Source organism: Dipodomys spectabilis, unplaced genomic scaffold, assembly GCF_019054845.1.
Source record: "Dipodomys spectabilis isolate Male_0828 unplaced genomic scaffold, ASM1905484v1 ptg000096l, whole genome shotgun sequence".
Taxonomy (NCBI): Eukaryota; Metazoa; Chordata; class Mammalia; order Rodentia; family Heteromyidae; genus Dipodomys; species Dipodomys spectabilis.
In genome coordinates, this window is record NW_024870773.1 from 10,602,793 (window position 1) to 10,622,949 (window position 20,157).

The 20,157-nt window shown below is 41.7% G+C and overlaps 1 protein-coding gene across 1 annotated transcript in view; it reads left to right on the forward strand.

Moving 5' to 3' along the window:
- The window catches only part of Pip4k2a (phosphatidylinositol-5-phosphate 4-kinase type 2 alpha), a 156,091-nt gene that overhangs the window by 100,390 nt on the left and 35,544 nt on the right, over positions 1-20,157 (forward strand). The window contains exon 4 of the mRNA XM_042686003.1: positions 8,777-8,929. Within this exon, the coding sequence (XP_042541937.1) occupies positions 8,777-8,929 (153 nt within the window). The remainder of the gene's footprint in view (positions 1-8,776; positions 8,930-20,157) is intronic.

Below are 20,157 nucleotides of genomic sequence, written 5' to 3' on the forward strand. Positions count from 1 at the left end.
CAAGCTCTGTTTTAATAAACATTTATACATCCTAGAGAATGTGGTAGAAAAGCACAATGCTAAAGAGAAGCTTGCACCTCTATTTCCAGTCTTGTGAGATGTTGGGGGCCCTTTTAACAGACTTAGGAAGTCAGATGGAGGTTTTTGTTTGCTTCTGAGCTCCTAGACAGAATTGTGCACCAGAAACCAAAAAGTTGCACAGGATGAAGCCAATGCTGTGAAACCTAAACACACTACATAATTTGAAACTAAACCCTCGTGTTCATTGCGTTGGATAATATCAGGTTTACTTTTCCCCTACTGCGCTTCCTGAATTAGAATCTCTCATTATTCACATTTGATGCCTTTCTTCTTTGTATGTGGAACAACAGGAAAGTCTAATTTTAAAATGATTCATTTTAAAGGCTAACATTTTAAACTTTTGATGTTTCTCTTTCAAGTTTCGAATCCTAAAGTCTTAAGACGTACGGAGTATACTAAGTTGGGGGAAAGACAATTCTGTCAGTATAGCTGAAATATCAAAGCTATAGAATGAAAAAATACTTATTTGTGCTTAGTACCTTGATAGTACTCAAAGCATGGGTGCTTTGCTCAAAGCTAGCACTCTACCACTTGAGCCACAACTCTGTTTCCATCTTTTTGCTAGTTAATTGGAGATAAGAGTTTCATGGATTTAGACAAATCCATGCCCAGGCTAGGTTTATTCCAGGTTTCAGCCTCCTGAATAGCTAGGATTGCAGGCAGGAGCCACTGGCAGCTGGCTGGAGGGGTTTTTTCAGATGTAGATCTCCCAGTAGTTAGCACCTAAGCAGATCTTTAAACAACTTGTAGGGGAGGGAGAAAGAGGGCAAGACAGGAGATCTACCATGGTGGCTGACATGTAGAAGATGTATAAGGGTTACCCATAGCGAGGGACAAGTAGAGAACCTGGAAACAGAGCTGAAGACTTCAAGTCCCTCGTGCAGCCAACAGACAGCCCTGGAATTTTATGGAGGGGAAAAGCAGTGTCATGAAAGTCTGTTTTCTGAAGATAACGGTAGGGTTCTACGTAGAGTATATAAAAAGGAGATATGGAAATGAGGAAGCTTGAGCCAGGACGCTCATCACTGACACCCTAAAGCAGGGAGCAGCTTCACAAGGGTTCGAGGATATAAATGACCCGTTGGGGGGCTGAAGACCCACTGGAGCAAAAGATAGGATCCAAAGAGGTTCTGGGCCAGAGCCACTGAGTGATGGAGTGAAGTGGGAGGCGGGGGGAATGCATTTGAGCTCTGGCCCCCTAGGTGACTGTGAGATGTCCATGCCCACCTGGGCAGCCTAGGGAAATCTCTGGATAGGATCAGGAGCAGAGGCCTGGCTCTGGAAGGGATGGGCACTGACTTGGTTGTAGGGAATCCTCTGTGATCTCAGCTCCTGAGAGTCATCACCAGATAGTGTCATTGTCTTATGTGTATTTGCTCCTAGCACTGTGTACTTCAGTCCCTTATCATTGCTTATGTTTCTTAATTTGAATCTCTTCCTTCCTTCCTTCCTTCCTTCCTCTCTCTCTCTCTCTCTCTCTCTCTTTCTTTCCCTAGTCCTGGGACTTGAACTCTGGGCCTAGGCGCTGTCCCTGGGTTTCTTTTACTCAAGGCTAATGCTCTACCACCCTGAGCCACAGCTCAAAGAAATGAGCTAAGAGTCCCCAAGTCTGGGATAGCTTGGAACTGCGATCCTCAGATCTCAGCCTCCTGAGTAGCTAGGATTACAGGAATAAGCCACCAGCACCAGGCTTCATTTGATTCTTTCACAGCTTGTCTTCTCAAATTAGCTACCCTGCCTCTAATTTACCCTCAGTCCAAGAAGGATCCATCCTGTCCAGACTCACCTGGGCTGAAGGAGTTCTTTCTCAGATAACCAGCCTCATGTGAGACTTGGATGCCCTTCACAGCCCCTCAGCAGCAGATTTTTCTAGTGCTTCTTCTCCTCTTCATAAGCTGAGAAAATGGCTATTCCTCACCACAACCTGCGCCCACTTTGAGCCCAAGCTTCCTGCCTGCCTGTATTTCCTGCCCTGAACCTGCTTGGGGTTGTATCTCACTCACAATGTGTTACCAAAAGCTGTCAGTCAGCCGTCCTTGCCACTGGGTGTTTCTAGAAAGCTCAATACTAATCTTTGTTTTTTGTGAGCCTTGAGGACGGGTCTCTGGTATTTTCATCTCCATAGTCAAGTAGAGCCTGTGACATTTAAAAGGTGCTCTGTGGAGTTCCTACAGCTCTGCTGCTCTCTTTCGCTCTCTTTGTTGCTTGTTACCTTTCTTTTCTATGTCCTACTTTTCTGGTAAGTTGTTTCATTATTGATAAGCATTAAATTGCACTGTGTCTTGCGTCCTTCTATAATGAAAGCTATTCTGTGCCTGGGATCATAGCTCAGACTTTCTTTGAAATTCCCCAAGAGCTTAACATTGGGCTTTGAACACCGTATGCCTTTAATAAATCCTTGATAATGATGTTCAGGTTAGCATGTTGGGCTTTAACTCCCTGACGAGGTCAGAAGACCATCTGTGTCCACTCAGATAGGTTGCATATTAGCCCAGAAAGCAAGTCTCTGGGCTGTCGCTTATGTCTCCTGGGCCGAGTGACTTGAGGCATGTAATCGTAATTCTGAGTTGTCAGCAGGACAGAGATTTGCTTCCAGGTTTCAAGTCTGTGAAACCAATCGCTAGAGTTAGGCAAAGAACATTTCCTGGGATCTGGGATGCCTGACCTGATCTCATATTTTCTGTGACTGATGGAATGGCTATAAGCCATTCTCACAGCCCTGATGAAGTTCAGTTTCCTCATCGATAAAATGAGGAGGAAAAACCATCCTGTTCCCTACAACTCTCTCAAGATAAAACTATCGGATCTCTGAGTCTTTTGTCTTCAGGACTTGGAGTTTGAGGTTCTTATATACGCTGTGGACATGGTCATGCTCTCCTGGTAACATGGCAGCTTTTCTACCTTTGAGCCTGGCCACATTAATTCTAAGTGGGCTTTCCTTTGATGAACAATGAAAACTTTTCGTGTGTGATTTTAGCAAAAAGTACAAACTAGAATAAAAATTTTAAAAGCAACAAAATTTTCTGCAATTATGTGATTCATTCCAGAAAATTAGATGTATAAATAAATGCTTAGTGTCTTACTTTGAAGGAGAAGTATGGAGGAAAGTAACAGTGGCTAAATCAGGACCTTTTTATGAGCGGTATAAAAGACGGGTGGTAGATAGGAGCTAATTAAATTGACCTTTATGTTTCCTCCACGCTTCTGGAGGCTCCACTAATCCTGGACCCCCGCTGTGGAAATAAACATCTTCAATGCAGACGATTGGGGGGGGGGGCAGCACCACTAATCCTTTTCTTAAGGGAAAAGACAGTAAATGTCTAGTTATAAATGGAAGAAGAACACTGAAGAGGGAACCTTGGCTGTTGTTTATCTTGCTTTATTTCCTGTTGAGGTCCCACATGGTACCAGAGCTTGAAACAGAGCTGTGGAAAGTTAGAGACAGGATATGCAGTACCATAAAATCAGAAATGTATCTGACTATGTAAAATAGGCTCACCACATTGTAAGATAGTCAGGCAAAAATGGACTCAAGTGTTTTATATTCTTATCAGCACATCACCTAGAACCAGAACTCTGTGTGTGTGTGTGTGTGTGTGTGTGTGTGTGTGTGTGTGTGTGTGTGTGTGTGTGTGTGTGTGTGTGTGTGTGTGTGTGTGTGTGTGTGTGTGTGTGTGTGGTGAGTGTTGTGTTCCAGTCCAGTCCCATCCTGAGGCTTGAACTCAAGGCCTAGGTACTGTCCCTTAGCTTTTCTACTTAAGGCTATCTCTCTACCACTTGAGCTACAGCTCCACCTTTGGGTTTTTGCTGGTTAATTGGATATGAATCTCATGAACTTTTCCTGCCCAGGCTGGCTTTGTCCTGATCCTCAGATCTCAACCTCCTGCACTCAGTATAAAACCAGAACTTGAGACAAAGACCTAATATCCAAAATATGCAAGAAGCTCAAGAAACTAACCCCCCCCCCCCAAACTTAATAAACCAATCACTAAATGAGCAAGGAAGCTAAGGAGAGACTTTTCAGAAGTTCTGAAGAGGGAAGAATGGCAAAGAAACACAGGAGGAAATGTTCACCATCCTACCATAAAGGAAATGAAAATCAGAACTGGAACTTTTAATAGCTCATTTTAGCTTAGTCTCCCCAGCCAGCTGCCCAGCAGCCCAGCGCCCAGCAACCACCTGAGATGTGACAACATTGCTGACCATGACATGTCCACTGCAATCACATCTAAGCACTGAATTGAGTGCCACCTCCATTCTCCCAGAGTCAGCCTGGGTCTGCAGCCTACAGACCTCTCTGTGGGCTGCTCGGTGTGTTTAGGGGCCATGTAAGAAGAATGTTCAGGTCAGTCACAAATGCCTTTGTGTATGGTCTGATTATATGAAATGTCCAGAATAGACAAATCTAGAAAGGCAAGAAGCAAATTAATCTCCGTGGGTTGAAGAATGGGGAAAGGAGTAGGAATGACCACAAGGAGTGTGGAGCTTCGCTTTAGAGTGATAGAAATTTTGGCAGGGGATTGCTGTGTGACTTTATGACACAACACAAATGCTATTGTGTTGAGTACTTTAAATGGGTGAGTGATGTAATATGTATGCCCTACTCAGCAAAGCTGAGATTCAATAAAAGACTCTTCCCAACACCTATTTTTGACTGCCAGTTTCTTGAGGCAGGTTATAAAAACCCTATTTCCATTGAGAATTAAGTGAATTTAAGAAAGTATATGGCTTATAATACGAAATGATCAAGTGTGTAGAGGAAAAGGAGTAGCCAATGAGTAGAGCGTGGTCTTTCTTGCGGTTTGTTTACAACTATCATTAGTATTCTCCCCTATGAACTAGAAGTAAGTTGCTGTCTGTTTTCTAAGTGTTTGAACTGACAGCAGTGTTAATACTGATTAATAAGATTAATAGAGACCATTCAGTCCAGCTGTTTCTTCTGTAGATCATCAGATGACAGAGCAAGGGCAATAGGAAGAGAGGAGCTAGTAGGGGACTTCAGAACCCCCAAACCTTAACCCATTACTGCAAGATTGTTATTTTTTGGCATCAAGTTCTAGCTATCCCCTTACCCCTCCCCACTGGCCTGGGCCGAAGGGGCCAGGCAGTAAGCAGACACCAAAGTGAGAAGGAAAACCACTGGCTGCAACTTTTCAACTTGAAACTTCAGATGTTTTAAGTTCCCTTTTATTTTCTTTGCCGGTCCTGGGACTTGAATTCAGGGGTTGATGTGGTTCACTGCAGTCTGCAGGACTTGTAGAAAATGTGGAGTGCTAGGTATCTTTCAGCCTTTCTTTACACTGCGTGAATTGTCAGACTCCAAGCCTGCCTGTCCTCAAGCCTCAATGGATCCACAAACACACATCTTGCTTTCTTCTTGCTTGGAGAGAGACAGCCCCTTCCCCTGTCCCTTCAGTTATAGTCAAGCAATGGACACTCTTAGTATGAGCCTAGACAGCTTTTGCAAGCTGGTTAATAAAGGGCTCTGGGCTGCATTAGCACTGTAGCTGTTTCTGATGGTGTTTTCTGCGCACTTTCCTTGGCAAAATTGAAAACATACAGACAAGCTCGATTTTTTTGTGCCAGCTGACTCACACTCTAAATTGGTATTAGAAGGTGTTTGTCACCATGGAGAAATCCATATTAACTATTCCACGGAAGTGCCTGTCGCGCTCTAGAGCTTAAGTCTACCACGTCTATTGTCCCAACTAGATACATTCTCAAGAAAGGTGAGCAACTCCTTTCTGTTCTCTAGGTCTCTGTTTTCTTCTCTGTAAATAAAGTTGTCCTGAATGCAGCTGGCATGACGTGTCATTTTCATGGGGCTCCATGTGCTCTTGTCATCTTCTCTCAAATCTCATCCCAGAAGTCCTGAACCAACATTTGCTCCTGCTGAGATGTTGGCATACTGTCTTCTGAGCAGACTCTTCTTGGGAAATAAGTGCGAGTCACCTTCAAAGGCCTATATAGACCAGTGATCTCTAGATCAGTGAGCCATGTCTCGGAGTCACTGTGGTTTTCCTATTATAAAAGGTTTCAAGTGGAACTCCTAATTCAGCTCTTCCTCACTTGAGACCAGAAATTGGGGTTCAAAGACGTATGTGAGGCTGATGAATGGCAGATGGAATAGACAGGAAAGCATATTCTAGATCCTAGACCAGTGTCCTGACATTGCATTATCCTGAGTCTAAAATATCCAAATGACTTAACCTTATTTTAAAGGCTTCAAAAAAAAAAAAAAAAGAAGACCTATGGTTATGATGTTCCATAATTGCCAAAGTTTGGCCCTGATTTTGCAAGTTGCTCTTTTCATTTGCCTTAGGCAGGAACCTTATATGTATGTATGGTTTGACTCCATTGTTAACCAGTTTCATACCTTCATATGGGAAAGTACATCAGGCTTTTCCTTCCCCACAGGGATTTTGGGAATAAAATAACATGAGCTGGATTTTGCCGGACTCTAGAATCATTCCAGGGAACAAACAATTGATGTAAACCATTAACTCTTTTGATTTTCTACTTGTCTAGCAGAACTAGTAAGCTATTATTATTATTATTATTATTCCTCCTCCTCCTCTTCTTCTTTTTCTTCTCCTCTTCTTCCTCCTCTCTTCTTCTCCTTCTCTTTCTTCTTCTCCTTCTCCTTTTCCTCTTCCTCCTTCTTCTCTTCCTCTTCCTTCTCCTCCTCCTCTTCCTCTTCCTCCTCCTTCTTTTTCTTTTTTTGTTAGCCTTTATCCACAAAAGGAAACATTGGTTTTGATTTTCCTCCAAGTAGGATGAGGTATAAAGGAAAAGGAAAAAAAATTAAGGAAAAAAAAAAGTGATATAAATGAAACTTGAGCTTTTGCAGTATAGCTATTTTCATCCTGAAAATCTTTTTCATCATTCCCAATCTAATGAATTTCAGTTTGCTTAGGAATAATTTAACACTGCCAAGTCCTGCTGGTTAAAGTCATTGGGAGTTACACTGATTTTTTTTTTAATAAGCAAAGGAAAGCAGATTCAGTTAATTGACAGTCTGGGCCCTGCTCTTGGCAGGTATGCAGGCTTGCATTGGATCTGAAATGCACTGTCTCAGGATGGATCTTTCTGCTGCAGTAATGCCAGGTCTACCCTGAGAAATGAGGATGAGCTTGTAGGCCATGCCCTTTCAAGCCCAGGGCTTCCATGAGTTTCTACATCCCTGCAAGTCAACTCTACCTGGGATGGCTCTGTCCTGCTGGATTTCATTTTAAAAGGAAGGAAAGGATAAGAAGATTGCAAAGCGCCAGGCAGAAAGGGACCCTTTCATGGAAAATCCATGAGGTACCTGCCTCTCCAAAAGCCTTGATGTTCCCGAAACTAGACCGTGTTTGATCCACTAGGTCTTTGAATGCCCCTGCTTATAGAAGAAGCTGAAGGGAGAAGCATCTTCGCCTTTGAATTCTGTACGCACAGGCCTGTGGGCCTGGGCAGATGATGAGGTCATTGCTCAAAAGCACAGTTAACAGCAATAAAGGCCAGACTTCCCTCATTTGCCTGAGGTTTGCTCTTCCCAAGAGTCTCATGACCCGGGGTGGGGTGGAGGAGGGGGGGCGGGTAGGGGTCAAGCCTGTGATAGGCAGGTGAGATTTCCTAATGACTCATAAGTAAGAGGCAAAAGAGAAAGTAGACATCCCTAACTAAAGCTTCCCAGTGTGCATCAGACCCTAGAATTGAATGGATTCCATGAGAGCCCCTCTTCCTGTCTGCCTTCTAGAGGATTGATAGTGCTCAAAAATGGCTAAAGAAAGGTAGAAGATGGTCCAAGCCAGAATCTTCTGAGGAACAGTTGTAGAATATTCTTTCCCAGGTCCCTGTATCTTCCATGGGCAGCACCTATATGCTAGTTAAGTAGTTTGCTAGTTGACTTTGTTGAGAATTTGGGTTCTAAGCCAGGTACCCTGAGTTGGGATTTTAGCTTTTCCTTTACTAGCTGTTTGACCTTTGTCCAGTTACTATCTCTTTATCTACCCAGCTGGTGGTAGTCATGGTAACTATTGGATAGCTCCTATCAGAATGAGAATTACTCTGTGTAAACTGCACGTGCCTTCCCTGTCATCTGAGGGACTATTCAGTTGCTGTTCCATTTCCTTTTGTATCTTGAACTTAATTTTATTCAGAAGAAAATGTCAGCTCTTGACTAGGTATGCGAGGTATAGGCCTGTAATCCCAGTTACTCAGAAGACAGAGATAGGATGACCTTGGTGCAAGGACAACCTGGCAAAGTCAAAAGCCCCTATCTGAAAAACAAACTAAACCAAAACCAATTTTTTTAAGGAAAAAGAGAAAAGGTATGTATGGCTCAAGTGGAAGAGCACTTGTCCCACAGCATGTGGCCCTGAGTTCAACCATCAGTAACACCAAAACAAAATAAACACACAACTTTGAGCCTTTCCCCAACTCTGTGAAGAAGTAAAAAGGTAAATCAAGTGGGATTACCATTCTGGATACTCACCTACTTTAAGGACACTAGAATCATATACTTGGCCAAGCTGTTTTCATTTCATTTGAAAGCTTTGCAATTTGAGTTATGAGAAATCATAAGACACTGTCAACCACTTAGCAACTTTTGCTAAACACAAATAATTGCACTATAACAACAAATTATCTGGGAATCAGAAGTCATACCTCTAACCAGCTCTCTTCCCTACTTCCCTCTGCTTCCTCCGGGAAGAATTCCTTGACCAGAAGTGCACCCCTTCCCAACGACTCCCAGGCCCGCAGTGGCGCTCGATTTCACACATCCTACGACAAAAGATACATCATCAAGACCATTACCAGTGAGGATGTGGCCGAAATGCACAACATCCTAAAGAAATATCACCAGGTAACTTTTCTTTCTCTTTATTTGAATCTCAGAAAATCATGTCTAGTTGTAGACCAAAGGTCTCAATGTAGAGTTAAGAAATGTTCACAACATATTTGACATTAAGATCTCCTCTGGCCTGCTATCTGAAAATTACTGCAACAAGATTACTGGCCCTTAACATTTAAGAATGCTGATGCTATGAAGGTCATTGGTTACTTACATAGTAGTCTTACTTGGAATACCTTCTACGTGGGATAGCTTCAGTGAGTTACCACCCTGATGTTAAAAATCACTGTTTAAGAAGATTCTGCTCATGTCCTGAGTCAAGTGTTGAATTCCTACGTCTTTATCCATTTATGCATTAAATATCCTGCTCTTACTGGTCCTTCTTGACCTGGCCCAGAGAGGCCCATCCTCAACCCTCATTCTACAATGGAGAAAATTAACTGATTTGAGAAGGTATATGGGTCTACTTCTCCTCCCTTTTATCCCCAAGGATGATCCCTTTGTTAATTCCTGTGGGGACAATTAGCTAACCCTTGAGGGCAGTGTTCTCCCTCTTGTGGAATAACAGATCTGCAAGCTGAGCACAAGTTCTCAAGTCCCAAACTGATCTGGAAGAGGCCTCACTCAGTGTGGAACCGTAAACGTAGAATGTTCAGAAGCAGACAGTCCTGGGTTCAAATCCCAACCCTGTCACTAACCGTGTGATGTCTAGACTTTTAAATTTTAATTTCTTCAGGGGTGGGAACCTTTTTTTTTTTTCTGCCAAGAGTCATCTGGAAATGTATAACGTCATTCTTAAGCCATGCAAAATCATCAGAACAGGCAGATGACCAAGAGGATTCCATGAAGCGCATATGTGTCTATCCTGTCTTGTACCAAATGATAAGGAAGTTCCCCACCCCTAGTTAACATAACACATATCATAATATAGCATCATAGTTAACACCTAACTATGTCCTCCTGACATAGTGTCTGACACACACTAGGTACTTATTATATGATCCTGGTGGTGGTAGAGGTGGTATTGTTACCATTAAAACAATGTCTACCAACTGGGCACTGGTGGCTCGAACCTAAAACCCTAGCTACTCAGGAGGCTGAGATCGAGATTACAGTTCAAAACCAGCCTGGGCAAAAAGTCTGTGAGATTATTAGCTCCATTTAACCAGCAAAAAGCCAGAAGTGGAGTTGTGCTCAAATAGCTAAGAGAAAGTGCCCAGACCAAGTACTGGCACATATGCATGCACATGTGCATGTGCACACACACACACACACACACACACAAATCAAAGTAATAATAACAAGGTCTACCATATAACAGTAGCTAACAGCAATAAGTCATCTGGAGAAATTACAGTCTTAGAGTATGAGTGTGACTATTGTTCCAACCATTACATTGAGGGCACTGATACTGAGTCAATACTATCCTCTGGACACTGGAAGTTTCAGGTCAGCATAATCAAGGTGAGAATACAGGGTTGGGTTCCCGTGAGGGCCTTCTTCCTGGCTTGCGAATAGACATTCACTTTCTCCTGTGTGCTCACTCTGGGCAAAGGAGAAAACACAAGAGCTCTCTGCCACCTACTACAATAAAGGCACTATTTTCATCCTAAGGACACCCCCCCCCTGCCCCCCCCCCCCCCCCCCCCCGTCCCAGCCAATGACCTTATCACCTCCCAAAGATTAGGATATCAGCAGTGAATTTTAGGATACTATTCACACTGAAACCATTACAAAGTCATACTTTGCTTGTAACCTCACTAGCTCCAAATTTTCATCAAAGGTAAAGAAAGACTGGCTATCACAGAGAGCATTCAAAGTACTGTGAGCTCTGATTGCATTAAGAGAAAGAGTCTCAGAATTTAAACACTCTCATTCATTATCAGCCTCTCAGAATGTCTGCTTTGAAGGCAGCTCTCATGTGTACTTGTATGCTCTGAGGTGTTTGTTTAAAAGCATTACATTTGGTCAGGCTGTAGGCTCTACTATTGTACATTATTGCTTGGCAGTTGCTATTCTAACGATCTTTGCAAATGTGATCATTTGCATTTTGCTTATAGCGAAGTCTATTCAAAAAATAAAAATACCTTTGTGCTGCATTCTGCTTCCAGAAACTTGGTACTGCCTCTAATTTGTTTTCTAAAAGCATTAGTCAGCCTTGAAGTTCATTGAAATCTAATAAATCTTTTATAGCAGCTATCGCTTTGGAAATTTGTTCTACCAGGCTTACTCTATTGTCTATTATAAAGGAAATCTTAAAGTGTCCAGATAATACCTGCCAGTGTAAAGACATGAAGGGCCCACCTTAGTGAACTGAGTCACAGATTATATCTCTTAACACCTCACCTTCTCCTCTAGCATTTTCTGGCTTCCCTCTCCAGAATTTAATGTCGTACCCATGTGTATATATTTGTAATTTCCTCTTGATTGTCTCGGAATATCCAAAGAAAAGAGTTTTCTCACAGCTGAGAACATACTATTCTGAGAAGTGGCTGTGATGCCATTCGAATAAAATGGATATGCAGTTCATTTATCCACTGTGTGTGTGTTGGGGAGGGGGGGAGCAGTTACTGAGGCTTGAACTCAGGGCCTAGGCCCTCTTTCTTAGCTTTTTTACTCAAGGTTGGCACTCTCCCATTTGAGCCACAGCTCCACTTCCAGCTTTTTGCTGGTTGAGAAGATAAGAATCTCATAGACTCTCCAGGTTGGCTTTGAATAGTGATCCTCAGATTTCAGCCTCCTGATTCAAGAGGAGCTAGGATTACAGCACTCAGTGTTCTTGTGTGTTCCACGGCTTGTTGAAATTGCTGTTTATGGGGTCTCCCAAGTCTTGGGGGGGGGTTGAAATTCCTTAGAGACCCTGTCCAATATTGTATCAAACCAGTTTTGGTTTTCCTTAACAATAAATTCAGTGTACCTTCAGGCAAAAGAGTTATGCAATTTACTCAGGTGGCCCTTTCGACTTTGGCTGCCAGGAAGCTCAGAGTAACAAGTGTGCTTATAAAATGTTGCTAAGGAGGTTAGAGGTGTGGCTTAGGTGGTAGATGCCTGCCATGGAGCAAAAGCATCAGATACTGAGTTCAAGTCCTAGCCTCTGACAAAAATAAATGCTGCTAAGATTAATTAGGAAGTTTTAGGCTCATTTCCGATTCCAATTTGTGCCCTTTTCCCATCTTTTACATTTTCTTTTTCATCTGTTTTATCTTACATTCAGTGAATATAGTTGTGCAGGTAAGGGGAGGGGCAGGTACACCCTGGCCAACCTGATCCTGTACATGCACCACTTCCAGACAGGCTGAGCTGAAATTTTACAGGTGGAGAACTCAGCCTTTATGTCCTCACATAATTCCATGCGCACAGACCCATCTAATACCTCCCATTCTATTCTGAGATGCTCAGAGGCTCATGGTTAGGGGTAATTAGTATGTCTTTATTTTTACTTAATAGAGATTTACACTCCCGTTAGGATTTGTGTCTAGTCTCACAAGTTTCTCTCTCCTCTCAGTTAATGGTCAATTCTTCTGTTTCTTTTTGTTTTGTTTTGTTGTTGCTACTATTGTATATTTACCTTCCCATTAGCTCTGCTTCTGAATTGCCCAACTTTGGACTAGTAGTAAGCCTTATTGAAATTGCATATCCATAGAAAAGCTGGTCTCCTGTGATGCTTCTCTGTAGATAGGCTTTCCGACAGCTTTGTCAACCCACAGCCCTCTTTCCTTTCCGTTTGTCATTGTTGTTGTTGTTTTGTTTTAATGAAATGCATTCCCTGTTACAGCTATATTCTGCAGGGCTAAAACTACCAGGAGCCTTACCTCTGGAGAGGGTTCTTGCTGTTTGACTAAATTCTTCCTGGGATTAATTTTCTGATAAACTTAACGGAACAAGTGAGACTCCAGGGAGGAAAAGGAAGGAGGCCCCACCCGGCCCTTGGGTACTGAGTTTGTGATGTTGTTGCCCAAAAAAGAATGTGAGGACACAACAAGGTAGAGAGCAAAACAGTTCATTATTGAAGAACAGCAAAAGAAAGACAGATAATCCATTTGCAGGCCCACCTGGTAACAGGGCTGTGAGTGCTGATATCACAGGCCCGCATGGTAAAAAGTAGATTAGGGCAGTTGTTCCAAATTTACCTTAAAGAAAGTACTGCCCTTTGATTGGACACCTAATAGATTTAATCATTTTTCCTGTTACATTGTGTGATCCATTTGGCCCAGAGATTTCAAGGTCTACTCTACAGATAACTAAGCATCACTTGGCACAAAAGATGGGCTCTTTTAGATGTTCCCTTAAATACAGATCTCCATCCTTTAGATAGTATTTTCTTTTGGAAACATTTTTGTGCCCAGAGAAGTCATTGCCCTAGGTGTTTTGCGGCTTAAGAGCAAGAATTTGGACCTAGCATACCGATACAGGTGCCAGTGTGGCCACTCTGCTCCTAATAAGAGCCCTTCAATATTTAGGTAGAGTACTTCATGGGTGTTATACAGAGTTGGGGGGGAGGTGGTTCTTTTTTGTCTTCTTTGTTTGGTGCTAAGAATTGAACCCAGAGCCTTGTATGTGCTAATAAGCAAGCTATCTACCCCCAACCCAAGTTATTTTGCTTTCAGTGTTATTTGCAGATCTTTACTGTAGTGGGAAACAAATGGAAATAAGAACATCCATGTTTGCATGTATATGCGTTATCTCAGTGTAGAAATTCCTGTAAATACTACAGAAGGATGTTTGTTCCTTTTAACCCTGATTTTCTGAAACTAAGAAAAAGCACTTTTGTTTGCATAAATGTAGTCATTACTAAGTTGTTCTTAGTTATTGTTGTTGCTTTTACTTCAGAGCTATTTTAGATCCAAGTAAATTATAAATCTGGACACTGTTAGCTCACATCTGTAATCCTAGATATTCAGGAGGCTAAGATCTATGGATTATAGTTCAAAACCAGCCTGGGTGGGAAAATTTCTGAGACTCTTTATCTCCAATTAACCACAAAAGAGCTAGCAGTGGAGCTGTAGCTCAAGAGGTAGAGGGCCAACCTTGAACAGAGAAAGATAAAGGATAGCTCTCAGGCCCTGAGTTCAAGCCCCAGTGTCAGCACACATACAAAAAAACAAGTGTTTTATTAACTGACACTCATAGACCAGTATCCTAAAACATAACCACAACAGGAAAGGAAAAAATGATTATTTATTTGGTTAAAAGAAAAGCAGCTGGGAAGGTGGCTCAGTGGTAGAGTACTTGCCTTGCATGCATGAGGCCCTGGGTTCAATTCCTCAGCACCACATGAGCAGAAAAAAAGCCAGAAGTGGTGCTGTAGCTCAAATGGTAGTCTCTAGCCTTGAGTTGAAGAGCCCAGGACAGAGCCCAGGCTCAGAGTTCAGGCCCCATGACCGACAAAAACAAAAGAAAGAAAAGCAATCCAATGCAGGTATTGGTGGCTCATGCCTGTAATCCTAGCTACTCAGGAGGCTGAGATCTGAGGATCGCAGTTCAAAGTTAACCCTAGCAGAAAAGTCCCTGTGAGACTTTTGTTTTCAATTAACTGCCAAAAAAACTGGAAGTGGAGCTGTGGCTCAATTGGTAGAGTGCTAGCTCAGGGAAAGTGCCCAGGACCTGAGTTCAAGCCCCACAACTGAATAAAAAAAAAAAAAAAGGAAGGGAGGGAGGGAGGGAAGGGAAAGAAAGAAAGAAAGAAAGAAAGAAAGAAAGAAAGAAAGAAAGAAAGAAAGAAAGAAAGAAAGAAAGAAAGAAAGAAAGAAAGAGAAAGAAAGAAAGAAAGAAAGGAAGGAAGGAAGGAAGGAAGAAAGAGAGAAAGAGAGAGGAAGGGAGGGAGGGAGGGAGGGAGGGAGGGAGGGAGGGAAAAAAAGAAAAGAAAAATCCATCCTTTTAGGCTGACTTGATTTCTTTCTGAAAGATCCTGACCTCCTTTCCTCCTCCCCCACTTCTTTGTCTGTTACTGAGGTGATCTCAAAACATAGCCCGAGGCAAAATACAGATTACAGATAATTTAACCTTTCAAAAACATTAAATAAAACAAGACTTTACATGGAAGCATTAATTTGATGCTATATTAAATTGTCACTTCAAGCCTATAAAAAAAAAAAAACCAACTATGAGTGAAACATGATAATCACAGCAATTTCCGAAAGCCAGGCCCAGGTTCACACTACCACGCGGAGATATAAATATTTATCTGTGCTGTGCCTCACTTAGAACCTGACTGCCTAACCCTCCAGTCAGCTGTGAATCTCTTAATGGCATTTCATTTTGCATGAGAAGAACAACAAATGGGGGATTCATAATGCTTGTTATTCTTGGTGACTGCCTTAGAGCAAAGGGAACCCAGAGCCTGTGGATGTTATATTTTATAAGTCTGTTTCCAGGATGTCACCTTATCAGTGCATCATGGTTCTAACAAGCCTGTAGTTATTCCAGAAAAAGAAAAACAAAGGAAGAGAAAAAATTGCCTTCATTGTTGCTGTGGTGTCATTTGTGTGTAGATTTTTGTTTTTTTGAAAAGAAGACAGAAAACAGTAACAACTATTAGTGTTGGAAACCCTAGGTACAGATCAGATGTTATCAGTACATGTATGTTTCTGAAAGCACTCAGAAAAAAAAAACAGAAGTGACTACATGATAAATAATCCAGGAAGGTGACCTGTGGAGCCCAGCTGTGAAAAACAAGAATGAACTGTGCTTAACAAAGAAAGAAAGAAAGAGAGAGAGAGAAAGAAAGAAAAAAGAAAGAAAGAAAGAATTGCCAGGCACCAGAGCTCACACCTGTAAACCTAGCTTACTCAGGAGGCCGAGATCTGAGGATCACCACCAAAAAGCCGGAAGTGGACCTGTGGCTCCAGTGATTAAAACGCTAGCCTTGAGCCAAAAAGCTCAGGGACAGCTTGAACTCAGCCCAAGTCCTGAGTTCAAGCCCCAGGACTGGCATACACACACACACACACACACACACACACACACACACACACACACATTTGTTCTAAGTGCAAAAATTAACCAGGTACCAGTGGTTCACACCTGTAATTCTAGCTACTCAGGAGGCTGAGATCTAAGGATCAAGGTTGGAAGCCAGCTCAGGCCAGAAAGATTAAGACTTTTATCTTAATCATCCAAAGGTTGTAAGTGGAACTATGGCTGAAGTGGTAGAGTACCAGCCTTGAGCATAAAAGCTAAAGAACAGCACATAGGCTCTGTGTTTAAGCTTCAGTACTAGTGCACGTGTGCGCACGCGCGTGCACACACACACACACACACACACACACACTAATTAATTCAAATAAAATAAAATAATTGTTGACAGTTTTGCAAGTTTATATCCACTTAGGGGAGTTGGGAAATTTCCAAGTTGGTTTGTTGACCTTGTTCATAGTGCTAGGTATATAATGAGATGCCCAATAAGCATTTCTTAAATGAATCTAACACTTCTAGAATACTTTTTATGTTCACGCTCTAAGAATCTTACAATTAATCTAACCATCATAGAAGCTCTGTGCATTCAGTATTGTTATTCCTCTACTTTTCAAAATGCAGAAGAACACAAAAGTCTTGAATAACTCACCCAAGATTGTGCAACTAGTGAACAGAGACAGCCCAAGAGGGTTCCCAGCAGCGTAATGAGACTAGGCCATGCCAAGAACCCAGTTAAAGTGATCGCCACCAATTTGCAATCTTGGTGTTGAGAATTGGTGTATAGCATTATCTGGGCCAGCCTGGGAAGAATCTAACTTCCTCTTGGCTTCAGTATGTGCGTAGTGTAGCATCTCCTGCTAATAAAACGCAATGCTCCCAAATCGTGATACTCACCAACCCAATGCAGCGTTCTCTGCCAAAAAAGGAATGCTGTGTCCTTTTCCCAGTGCCCCAAACCAGAAATCCAGCCAATGGGTAGAAGTTTCTCTTCTGTTAAAAATCGTGACTCCTGAATACTTTCTAAACCTTTGACGCCAACTGTGACTTGGCAATACTAAAATAATCTGATAATTATGCTTTGATGTGATTTGTAGTATTGTATAGATTTATATATTCAGGAATCTGAAGGTGATTTAATGTATATTTTTCTAATGTTCAATAAAGAACCCATAAGGTGAGCCAAACCTTCAAAAATAAGTGCATGTGGACATGTTCTGATGGAATCAATGGAGATCAATTTTGGTTTTGGTTTTTATTTTGGTTTGGTTTTCTTGTTTTGTTTTGTTGTTTTGTTTTTTATGTCTGTGCTTGAGCTTGACGAAGGGCCTGGGCATTCTCCCTTAGCTTTTTCACACAAGGCTAGCGCTCTACCACTTGAGCTACAGCTCCAATTCCAGCTTGTTGGTGGTTAATTTGGAGATAAGAGTCTCACAAACTTTCTAGCCTGAGCTGGCTTCAAACCTTGATGGTCAGAACTCAGCCTCTTGAATAACTAGGATTACAGCTGTGAGCCATTGGCACCTAGCATTTTTTTAATGATTTATCTAATCTTAAAGGTGGGACATCTGTAGTGCTACATTATAGATGTTTTCCTGACTCCCCCCCAAACAAAAAGAAAAAGGAAGGAAGGAAGGAGAGGAGAAGAGAGAGAAGGAAGAGAAAAAGAAAAAGAAAGAAAAACACTTGTCTATGATTTCCTGTGCAGTACTCTGAGACATTTGTCAACATAATCACGGTCAGTATCGATAGTGAGCCAGGTTATGTGCGGCTCTGTAGAAATTGTGAACAGATATTTTCTACAGGCAGGAACTCCTAGAAATGAGAATACTTTGAGTCAAACATCACACAGAGGAGTTGAACAGCCAGTGCCTGGAGTGGAGGCCTGTCTGTGGGCCTCAGTTATTTTCCATACACATAGAAACACGTACCTACCACTCCGAGACCCTCCCTCAGTGCAGGCCCCAAGATGGGGCTCTGGGCTGGTTTGGAGCATAAAACAGGCACAGGTGTACCATTACAATGTCGCAACAGAGTTTTGAATGGAAATTCTCATGCTGTGTAGGTGGAGGAAGTGTGGCTGGGAACATGGTACTCGCTGCATGAGAGATTTTGATTTACTCTTCTTTATCATCAGAGCCACCTTTGAGGTGGGGATTATGAAGCTTGAGTTTTTAGAAAGATTTTAGAGTGATTTGTACCTACCCAAAATTCCATAGCAGGTAAATGGCAGCCCAGGACACTTGCATATATTGTCATGGTTCATACATTCCCCCCTCCCCCCCCCTCCCGCTCTACCTACTGATGCCAGGAGCCTGTGTTAGGACCCACTGGGCCACCTTTCCCCACAGGGGGAAACATCAAATTTTTTTATTCCTTAGTTCATGGGAGAGACATTTTCTCTTCCATCAAGGACAACAGCCAGCTATTTTGTGCTAGCAAAACTCGTCAGTGTATTACACTTTGAAAATTAGAAAGTGTTCCACTCATCTGATTTTATATAACAAGCTGAGAAAACAGAGGAAATTAAAATAATGTAACTCAAATATTGTTAATGATAGCCAGGTGCCTACCTACCCAGGAGGCTGAGATCTGAGGATCACACAAAGCCAACTCAGATAGGAAAGTCTGTGAGACTTTTAGCTCCAATTACCAGCAAAAAACAAAACAAAACAAAACAACAACAACAACAAATGGAGCTGTGGCTCAAGTGGTAGTGCATCAGCCTTAAGAGAAAAAGCTAAGGAACAATGCCCAGGCTCTGATTTCAAGCCTCAGTACTAACATACACACTCAAATATATGTATGTATGTGTATATGTATGTACAAATGTGTCCAAACTCTTAAAATCAAATTCAGACATTGATTCTGTTGGTCTTTTCTGTAATGGTTAAAACAAAACAAAACAAAAACTAAAGGCTTTAAGCTATGAAAATAACCAGGATTCCATACAACCAATGAGTGGATCAAGAATGTGACATATATGTGAATACACACACACACACACACACACACACACACACACACACACACATAACAAAAATACTATTCAGCCATAGAAAAGAATGGAACTATGACACTCTTAAGTCATTCTCCAGGGATGAGCCTGGAAAACATCGTATTGTGCAAAGTAAGCCAAGTTCACATGGACATGTTTCATGTTCTCTCTCATATGTGGATATAAGACCTAAAATATAAACATATATGTATACATACAGGATCATATGCATACATAGATCAAAACTAATTAAAACATGGCATTTGCAGATGTGAGGTGCCATGGTGAAATCTCTTTGGACAGTTAACAAGAAGAGCATTAAGAAGTGTCTGAACTGGGGTGTGTGGGGCAGGTAGTTGGAAAGGACAGGCAATGGATACACAGAAGGAAAGTGAATATGGTCAAAATAAGCTAGGTACATGGGTCAAAACAGAATAGGGACACTTGATGAGACTGGTTTGGGAAGAAGAGGAGGGAGAAGGATGGACGGGGCCATGACAATGTACTGTTTCCATGAATGGACAGGCTAAAATGAACCTTTTGCACACTAATTGATGCTAAAAGTAAATAAATTAACCAACAAATGAAAGTGCTCATGGCTCAAACAAGACAGAAAAGAAGAAAGGCTTTCTAATTCAAAATAATTAAATATTGCCCGACCTACCTAATTATTATAGTGACATCACTATAGAGGTTAATTGGACATTCTGGTTATTTTTATTAAATGTTCATACTTTAAAGGGAAAAAAAATCAAGCCATGTAATTTTTTAAGGGTCAAAATGACCCAAAATGCAACCATTGCCATTTGGTAAGTATTATTGTCGGCATTTCTTGTAAATACAGTATTACGACATTTATTGAAATCATTCTTCTGGAGATTTGACACACATAACAGAGTCATGGAGTCTTCTAGTCTCCCATTTTAAAGACCCCTGTTTGGGAACCCTTGTTTTATAAAGATCAATTTTCAAGGAGAAGTAGCTCCCCCTTGTGGCACTGTGGAGTATGGTTATTAAAGACTTGAGATCATGTTGTGTTTTTGCAACTGACTTTGCCAATGATGTCAGCCTTGGCATTTGTCCAGTGAACTGAATGGAAGCCAACATATTTTTTTACTTTTACAGATAAGTTTGAAATGTTAGATAACAGCTCTGGCGATAGAATTGAATTTTCTAATCTATCCACAGTGGACGCAGATCTGATAGGTTAACAGTCCAAATATGGTTATTTTCTGTAAATAACCTCCCAATACCTGGAAGTTTTTAGTGAATATAGTAAACGAGTGGGAATGAGTTTGTTTTTCATGTAAAGGAACACCTTTTGATTGAT